General features: G+C 37.2%; 1 protein-coding gene across 2 annotated transcripts; it reads right to left on the minus strand.

The window, feature by feature from the left end:
• LOC18776990 (zinc finger RNA-binding protein) lies at positions 3,244-7,332 on the minus strand. Of its 2 annotated transcripts, XR_002271872.1 has the most exons (4): positions 6,834-7,332; positions 6,002-6,424; positions 4,987-5,664; positions 3,244-3,840 (listed from the first exon to the last, which is right to left on the minus strand). XR_002271872.1 is itself a non-coding variant. In XM_020564647.1 (3 exons), exons 1-3 carry the CDS (start codon positions 7,218-7,220, stop codon positions 5,146-5,148), a joined length of 1,329 nt encoding a protein of 442 aa, XP_020420236.1. In that variant the 5' UTR covers positions 7,221-7,332; the 3' UTR covers positions 4,782-5,145. The 2 variants fall into 2 exon arrangements, 1 of the variants encoding a protein (XP_020420236.1); XM_020564647.1 differs by lacking the exon at positions 3,244-3,840 and having other exon boundaries at positions 4,782-5,664.

Below are 10,003 nucleotides of genomic sequence, written 5' to 3' on the forward strand. Positions count from 1 at the left end.
GTGTTTGTTTTCTCTCTTCAACATGCATGTGTTTTATTCTCAAAGGGGTTTGTATGTGTGTCGTCGTATAGTCCATCAACGACAATATCTTATAGTGTTTTCGCACAACAAATAGAATACTCGTTACTATGATCTTTGTATTGTCTCCTTGATCTAGGAATGAAGTATTTGAAAGCAGAAGATTGAGGAGTCAGAAATTCATAAAGAAGAAAATCTTTACTTTTTATCGTCCAAGGAACAATTAATGCTAGTTTATGAGACAATTCTAAAGAAATATTTTTCTAATCATGTCAAAAGTTTTCTAGCTCTATCTTGTTTCTAATCATGTAACTGTTGGAAGATTTCTTTCTTTCTTTTTTTTGTTGGTGGCTTTTTTTTCTCTTTCAAACTTTGTTTTAAGCAGCAAGATGATTCCATACCTAGTTCTGATGAAGCCAATCTTATGTTAATATCTTGCCCATTTATATTGGAATATCTTATATCAATCATATCGTTGAACCACAGCAAGCACCCCCTTCCTCCATCTCGGATATCCAAAACCAAATTTGCAAAAGCGATGCAGGAGCAGTTGTTCATGCACATCATCTCACATTCCTTGAGGTTCATACTTGTGTTATATTAGGATTGTTCTATACTTGGCAATTTCACCCCCAAAGTACTTCTTAAAGATGTCTACACTGCAATTCAGTTGAGTCTTTCTCACACAGCTATGTGACCAATCCACCAAGTCCCAGTCTTGTTGAAAGTTTGGTACAAGCAGCTACATACTGGGGACTTGGTTTCCATCACTCCCGATGTAGCTCAGCCCAAATCCATCTTGAGTTAACGCCAGCCTGATAAGGGTTGAGCTGTTGAGAAGCTTATAACCATAATATACTTCATCATCATTATCCAACACAAATAATATGTGTACTGATGGACATATTTTATATTATATATTTAACCTCATTCTTAGTATATTTTGGTTAATATCTTAGAAGAATTTTGATACTTTGAATTATATTTCTAATATAGGACTTTCGACTCTCTCTGGAGCAAAACATAATCAAATAGACGACTTTTGGAGTAATTCCAGTTGGAGGATGTTCGTGAGTCACTTAGCTTGATCTTATCAAAATTTCAAAATTTTCTTCCAAGCGGTTATTTTCTGGCAATAAAATAAAGGAGCAGTGCGCGGTGCTGGAATAGTGACGTGTTGGGCTTTTACTGCTTTTTTGGAGCCCAAGATGACCTCGGATGGGTTCGTGGCCTTCTAGAGAAGTGTTCAAAACATTTTTATCTTTAAAACAAGCTATATTGGGCCAGATTTGGAGGAGATTGGGGCCAAAACGTGGCTGGGCAGATTTTGGGCAGATTCTCCTATTCCAATTTGGACTTTATTTCCTAGTATTATTTTATTTTAATTAGTTTCCTTGTGGGGATAGAAAAGCTGTACATTGGCAGCTAGGTTTTAAGGGGTATTTAAGCTCTTTCTCACAAGGAATTTAGGACTTCTTTTTCACTTTTGAACTTTGCATTGTGAAGAGCAATTGTTAGGGTTTTGGGTTTTCGCAACTTTCAGGTATTTTCGTTCTTTTCTTCTTAATGATATTTTCTTGGATTTCAATTATGAGTATGCATAATTAAATTTCTTTTGCTAGGGTGAAGCCTTGAACCTTAGCATGAATATGTGATTTTTATTTAATTGCTTATGATGAGTGCATGCCTGCTTTGAATTGTTAATCACTGTTTTAAACTATCTAATTGTCTTAATGCCTGATCACCATTAGGATCTTTAGAAAAGTAACTGGATGCAATTTTGGTTGGAAGGTTCCCTGAAATTGATGCTAGCTTCTTGTGGTTAATAATTGTAATTTCACTTAAGATGAACACCACGTCTTAAGGGTGCATGGTTTTTCAAAGGGTTTTCACAAAACTTAATGAGTCTTTCATGTTCAGATTTGATCCAAACGTCCGGACGGGTTGCATGTTGGATATACGTTCTGTGTTTGAGGTTCCAAGTAGAATATACATTAGGAAAACCTAACCTTCAAAGTGGCACGTGCAAATCATAAATAATTGGTAAAAGTTCATAGGATTGCTAGGTGATGGTGAAACCCTAGTGCTTTTATAAATTGATATTCAAAACTCTTTCCTTCAATTGTATTTGTTTTTGTTTAATATTTGTTTTTAGAATCAACCAAATTCATAATCATCTTTGTTGACCTTTTATTTTAAGTAGTTATTTGGAATTTGTTTTTACTTAAATTGCTAATTAGTCCTTGAGGAAAACGACCTTGCATGAGCATCTATACTACAATAGCTTTGTATTCTTGCAAGTATTTTATGTGATTTTAACCCTGTTTGCACAGGTACTAAAAATCCTATCATGTACGAATGGTTTGGATTTAAATTATGCATCCCACTAAATTGGATTCCATTCCATGGTGCAGTCCGATATTTTATAACAGAACCCTCCCTCAGAATTAATTCATGGTATCCATCAGGACCAAGTTGATCTGTATAATTCCCTTGAGAAGGATCCTGGGGCTTTTCCAGGGTGTAAGATGCAATTTAAAACTTGTGATTTTGTTCCTAACAAGCTTCATACCTGGTATTAATCCATCACCTGGGTAATCAAACTCTGCCATAAAATATTATCACGGTCATTATGAACATTGCCATCTATCACAACAAGATTCCGGAATCCAAAAGCTGTGCCATTGGATTCTGTGCAGAACTTGATGTGTTGGAAGACCAAACTGTAGTGTTCTTATGGTCAACAAGGCCAAGAATTCCAGGGCTGCGCACCTTGAGTACACCTGATGAACCAGTGAGGGGTGTGTTTCTGTTGGCAATCCATACATTGGTGGTAACCAATATCTTCTTGTACAATATGGCCACATACCAGTTTTTTGAAGCACCAAGACTGAAAAATTCAAGCTCAAAAGTTCTGCCAATTGAGACTACGGTCTCACCATCTGCAATGGACTCAAAATTTTATGAAGCAAATTGAAGGAAAGATGGAAGGTCAAATACATCTACAATTTTTATTTTTATTTTCCTATTAAGACTTTCATGATTAAGGAGGGCCTCCATATGTTGGCCACTTGTAGATCTAACAATGTAGTTTACTTGAGTTAATTGCCTAGCGTTGAGTCCTTACTGCAATTATCAAATTTGAATTTTGATTGGTAATATGAATATGACTGTGCAAAGGGGAACATAGTTCATGCGAGACTTTCATAAGGCACATGAAAAAGAATTAAGAGCTAGAAAATTTTACACAAAAGACCCCTCCTTTTTAATCTCTTTTAATGTTTATACATATGGTACATGAAAATTTTATGTTAGTCTCGTCCAAATAATCAAACAGGGATACACGAAAATGCATGGGAAACAATTTAGTGCAAGTTCCTCACGTTGCCCCATGTAAATGCGATTCCTTTTCTCTACTGACATGCTTGCATATTTTATCATTGCTCAATCCTTCATTGGAATGGTCTCTCGGAAATTCCACAGCCACAGACGTTAGAGCTGAAGCTGGAATACCATGTAATCATCGGGATGCTACCTCTGAACCTTGCTTCATTGAGATGCCGGAGAGCAGCAAACGATTTTCATCAATTTTGCCCGCTTCAGATGTGTCCTCTCACTGGAAACAGACACACTGCGAATCTGAACCTCAATACGTGTGCTTTCTAACTCAGCAATTCTATGTAAAGATGCTTGTTCAATGCAAGCACGGCGCTTACACTCTTCTTCAAGCAAACCTGTCATTCGGTATCTGAGCTCAGCCATTTCTTGAGCTAGATCCTCTGCTTCTTCCTTTGCCTTCAACTTTTCCACTTTCAGTTCTTCCTAACAACCATAAGTAATGTAACATTTAGAAGATATAATCAACTTAACAAAACCTCAAAACTCTGAAAGGACAATAACCTTAATTACAAAATAAACTTAACCACTCGCAATACAACAATTATAACTTAAAAAAACCTAAGGCGCCAATAAGCACTCTTGCTCTTGCAAGAGGGCAGAACTCATACATAACACACTTCACATCCCACAGACCTCTAGCCTAACTACACCCACATGCCCCACTTTCTCTTAACACAGAGACAGTAGATGTCAGCTCTACAGACTTCATGACTGGGAGACAATTCAAACTTATCCGTAATCAAATAAGTAATAACTTGGTTGAGAACCCCTACAGGTGAGTGAGTGAGCGAGGGAGGGCTAGCAGCTAAGTGAGATACTGGTGCCCCTGTTAACACCCACATTGGCAAATACGGTATGCAAAGAAAATATAAACATTATCCTGATCAACCCCAAGCTTTGGGATTGTGATTCTTTCAACATGTCTTTTTATTTCTTTAGATGCATACGAATCAAGTATTTTTTTTAAGTAAATAAACATATAAATAAGGTAGTAATTGGGAATGAAATTTAACTTCTTCCACAAGGTAACAAGACGGCAACAGCAAGTCAAATAAAAATTATTAAACCAAAATTCCGTGAGAAGTATGCTCTAGTTTAAAAACAAGCAGTAAAACCGAACAAATCAGGACTCCAACCAATACAACGGAAAGGGAATGTACTGCAACAACTATCTCAAGATGCTTGTTATGACATAATTCACTGTCAATTCTTACGTATATAGCTAATCCATTACCAATATAATCCATTACCAATATATATTTTGTGTCGCACAATATCCTGTTTGGCTAAAGGTTAGTCAGCTTGGAAGGTTGTTAGCTGACGTGTCATTATGGTTAGACTGTTAGTGTAATCCACGTGATTTCTGCAGTAGTATAACGTCTGTAATCCCATGTGTATTGGTTTCATTCAATGAGAAATACAGAAATCAAAAGGTAATATTTCCTCTAAATTCCTCTTTGAATATTCTAGAACTCTCTGTTAGCATATCCAAGCAAATCTTCTCTCTTCTGTTTCAAACAAGCCATCTTCAAAAATAGACCGAAAAATACTAGGATACAAAAATCACACCTCTCTACATCTTGTCCCAATTTGTAGGAGTTCTCAACATCAAATGAGCTGTCGCTATTGCTGTTGGTGCTGCTTGACAATTGTGCAAAAGTAAGCTATACAACTCCACCAATGAAGATCTTTGAGCCATAATGAAGATCTTTGAGTCGAATTTAGGTTTCAGGAAGCGGTTATCTGTTGAGAGGCTCTGATTGCTACTCCAACTTCTGCCTGTTTCTTCACCATAGCAGCATGCTTCTGACCAGCAAGATGAGAATTGAAAACTGTCTGACTATTGCACACCACATTGCATACAGTACACGTTCTGACTGCACCAGCTGCTGCTCCTCCTGATATGATCTTTCGCTTCTTTGTCTCCAAATCCTCCTCTGGCTGGGAACCCTTGGCTCCTAGGTTTTCCATTGGTCCAATTATTGCATTTGTTGCAGCTGATGGAACATTTGAGGTTGAGGCACTGCCATCATTCTTTAACTTTTCAAGTTGCTCCAAGTTCTTCTGATGTTTCTTTCCGACTAGGTGTTTGATGTAGGTGTCATTGCTGTTACAACTGACTTTACAAACTTCACACCATGCAGACTGAACAAGTTTGATTTTATTTGGATCTTTATTCCAAATGCCAGTAACTTCAGATTGAAGTGCAGCAAAATATGAGCCAACATTTGGAGCCACTAAACTAGCCTACATAATGGAAATAGTAAAAGTAAATAAATATATTAATAATCAAAAATAGTAAAAAATTACAAAATAAGATAAATAAGGCCCACTTGAAGGACGCATATAAGAAAACATTGAGAATCCAAATAATAACATAAAGAATGCAAGATCCTCTAGACGACTCACATGATACAAGCAAGTGTATCCAAAATTACTCATAAAGACTCGAGGGCACTTAAATACCATATCACAGGTGAAAGAAAAAAAAAAATCAAATACTGAAATGCGGACACTATGGAAAGATGTATGGCAAAAGTGACAGAAGAATCTTAAAAGGAAAGCTAGTTAAATTGTTATTTACCTGAGCCTTGTGCCTTTTACCAGCCAAGTGCTTAATGTAAACTTCTTGGCTATTGCAAACAACGTTGCATATTGTGCAAACCACCATCGAATCATCCGCTGCACCACCATTCACAACCTTACGTCTCTTTGTTTCCAATTCTACACCAGCAGCCACACCTGAACCCCCAAATATCACTTGCCCACCTACACTGCTTGTTTGGCTTGGCAGACTGATATTGTTTAGAACATTAGAGGCTGCAGCAGTGGGATTATATTGCATTCTGATTTTTTTCTGGTGTTTCTTTCCCAATATGTGTGCCTCGTAATTTTCTTTGCTACTACAACTGAGATTACAAACATCACACCGATTTGTCCCATTGCTATTCCACAAAGAATTTGAAGTGGTGGGCACTAACAAACTCTCATTCAGAAACTTGATAGACTGCAAACAACAAAAAATGGTTTTCAATGTGACTTTATATATTGTAATCGTACATATACTAAACAATGCAAGCATATGGGAAAACTTATGAATGTCTGAATTAGACATGAAACATATGATGAACATGCATCATAAGAGTATTAGAATACAGAGTCCACGAGTGGATGCACACATAATACACTTAAATGACCTAAACTAAATTGAGTAATGCGAAAATGGAGCAATGCTTTTGAAAAGAAGACATCCAATCTAATTTTCCACTAACACAGCACCACTCGATACACCACATAAACACATCAAAACCCATAGAATAGGATCACAAAACAAATACATCACAACCCATTTAAGGAAAAGAGCCCAAGAGTTATATTACCAAAAAACCGAACTTGAATTGAAGAAAGGCACTTACAGCTTCGTGTCCAATGGGTTCAGCTTGCTGGATAGCCCCATTCTGAGAACCAGCATTTGGGTCTTCAACAAATGGCGTTTGAGCTTGGAATACAACATGGGTCCACGAGTATGAGCCTGAATTGGCATTTGGTTCAGTTCCAGGCGGGCGAAGAGCTGGATCGAAGGCTACTGCAGAGGGAAACACGGGTGGAGGAAACAACCAACGTTTGTTACTGTTTGGGTTTATGGTGTTGGATTGATAAGGAATGTGATAGGTGAGATTGGTGGAATCTTGTGAAGGATTGAACATTTGGGAGTGTGACTTTGTAGTGAAGTTGGAATTAGGGTTAGTGTATGACGGGATTTTGGCGTGGTTCGTTGAAGAAGGTGTTGGGTTTGCACACATGGTATCTGGTGCTCTGGAAATGTAGGGAGTGAAGTTGGAATTAGGGTTAGTGTATGACGGGATTGTGGCGTGGTTCGTTGGAGAAAGTGTTGGGTTTGCAGAAATAGTATCTGGTGCTTTGGAAATGTAGGGAATGGGGGTTTGGGTTGGAAAAACCCCTTCAACAATAATTTGGGCTAGTAGTTCAAACTTCAATCATTTGGGCCATAATTTGGAAAACCTTTTCAAAAACAATTTGGGCTCCGAGTTCAAACTTCAATAATTTAGATGTAATAATCAAAATCCAAGTTTCTTAGATGTAAATTTCATATTTGTTCTAGTCTTTGTGGTTGATAATTTGTGCATAATTTATGAATATAATTATTGTTTTTCTCTATTGAAAAAAAAAAAAGTTATAAATTTCATTATCTTTTAGATACTTTAAAACATGGTTCCACTCAGTATTATGGCACATTATTATTCTTGTTTGAGTTTCATGTTCCTTCCTCCTACATATATGAATATTTGCAAACATTGCTAAGTTTCCTTAGTGTTCATTTTTCAGAGATAAAAATTTCCTCTTGGCATGAGTATCATATCAATTTATCAAATGAGCTCATCAGCCCTGGCCCACATCTAAACCAAAATCCTAAGACCCAGTTGACTTTGTATTAAAGTTGACTCCATTGCTGACCAAGACAAAAGCTTTTTTCTTGCTTGGATGTGAGAAAGGCCACTAATCTGATGAGTGATAACTTATTTCTTACACCTAATAGGACTGTTGGGACAAAGAGGTGTAGACACGTGGAGGGAAGATGGCAATAACGCTCTTAGAGATAAACCTTATGTCAAAGCCAATCTACTATTTCAGGTCAGAGTTGTTTTCAAGTATATGTTTTTCTAATAAAAACTTACTGTCGTTTTCCTTTTTAGGTCTCTCATTGTTTTATTCTATAACCATGCATGAATTCTGCATTCAGGCACATATCTCACAGTTTGAGTTAACAATCAGTGATAACCCCACCCATTCCCTGGCCAGGCCGAGAGAGATACGGCTAGCCAGCAGCTCGGCTCGCGTACTTCGGTTACCTCGGGCAAGGTCTGGTCGATTGGATCAAACACATGCATGATCAACAAGCAAGCGTGGTCATAAGAAAAACTTAAAGACTCTCATGCCTTTTTAATGAAAAACTGGAACTGGCTGGCTCTGGCTATCAGTCGTCGAAGGGATAACGTCACAGACTTGAAGTCAGTTTTGGATCAAAGTATAAGAATCATCCAGCCCATGATAGATATATGTGCTAACGGTAGGTGGATTTCAAGTTCAATTACTTGCATGCATCTTCTGCAACTGGTCATGCAGGTATTCTTGTTAGTAGTGAGACAATTCTTACTTCTTAGTAGTACTTGCCTAGAATAAAAGACGAGCGCAAATTGGCATTCTGCCTTGTTTATATTATGCCATCAGATCATTTGATTAGTTAGAGATGTTAATTCGTTCCACAGCAGGGGGGTTAGCAAAAACGAGTAGGTGGTTAGAAACACCAAGATATGTAAAGGATTAGTAATGGAGATTGTAAATTCTCCAAAAGTACATTTTTACATAATATCTACAAACAAAGAATACTCACTGGGACTTTAAGTTGGTAGAAATGATCAGGCAATAGTACTCCCCACGACATGATTCCAATCCAGAGTATGCTTCTATCCACCGATTAAATAAATAATTATTGGGAACGAAATGATTCTTTACTTTATTTTGTAAGCCCCCTTTTCCTCAGAAATAGAAAGAATAGGAATGAAAAAAGAGAAGCTGAGCCCCCTTTTCTCCTGTATTGTTTATCTTGTCTTGTTTTTTCCTTTGTCCTCCAAGAGAAGCTCCTCTTTTGTGTTTTTATTTTTCGCAGTACATTACCCTAAAAAAATATAGGGCCATTTCAGCAGGACTCAAACCTCCCACAAAACCACAAATAAGAAATTCCAGGTGTTAATATATTGAGGATTGATTTTGTATTATGAAGAATCAACTAGAAAAATGATGCCTGTCTACAACAATTTAGTGTTGCCTGAGGAAGGGTTGGATGTGAGTTAACCAGACCTTCAGAGACCCCTAAAACATAAGAAATTATGACTTACTCATTAAAGTGTTGTTAGAAGGACCACTTTGGAATTTAGCCATATTTTTTGTCTGTAAGGACAATGTGCAGCACTTGCACTTAAATTGTACACTAATTGTTTCTGATAAAGGGTGGATCTTTGATTTACCTATTTATTTATTTTAAACAATTACTCTTTGACTTAGATGATTTGTTCCTTAAGAAAGTAGAGTTTCACCTCCTAGCCTCTTTTCATCATATCTTTTGGGTTCTTTTCAGGGTTTATGGTTTGATAGGGATTCTTCCTTATGAATGATGCCATGCATGAATATTGAACTTGCTGACTCGCTAAGCAAAAGAGCAATATTCAGCGTACAGCAACTATTGTATCTCCCCAAGGCAACTTTGCAGACCACGATTGGAAATTTTCCGGCTTCAATATTGTATCAGGTACCGACTTCTAAGATAGTTGACACATGGCTGACTAACCCACGGGTCAAGCTGGGTAGGTTATTGAAATACAAGTCAGTTATGGCTTTCAGGCATGTTAACTGATTTCAGTAGCTTTGCATCTTCAATTTTTTGTTCTTCTAGGATCTGCAGCCTTTTCCACGCATCGAAGTGAAATTAAAACTTGAGAAAAAGGACATCGGAAAGTCTCGCTCTTTAGACATCAGACTGGTGAAGACCAATTTCTGGCAAAACAAA

This window comes from Prunus persica, chromosome G5, assembly GCF_000346465.2.
Source record: "Prunus persica cultivar Lovell chromosome G5, Prunus_persica_NCBIv2, whole genome shotgun sequence".
In the NCBI taxonomy this organism is placed as follows: Eukaryota; Viridiplantae; Streptophyta; class Magnoliopsida; order Rosales; family Rosaceae; genus Prunus; species Prunus persica.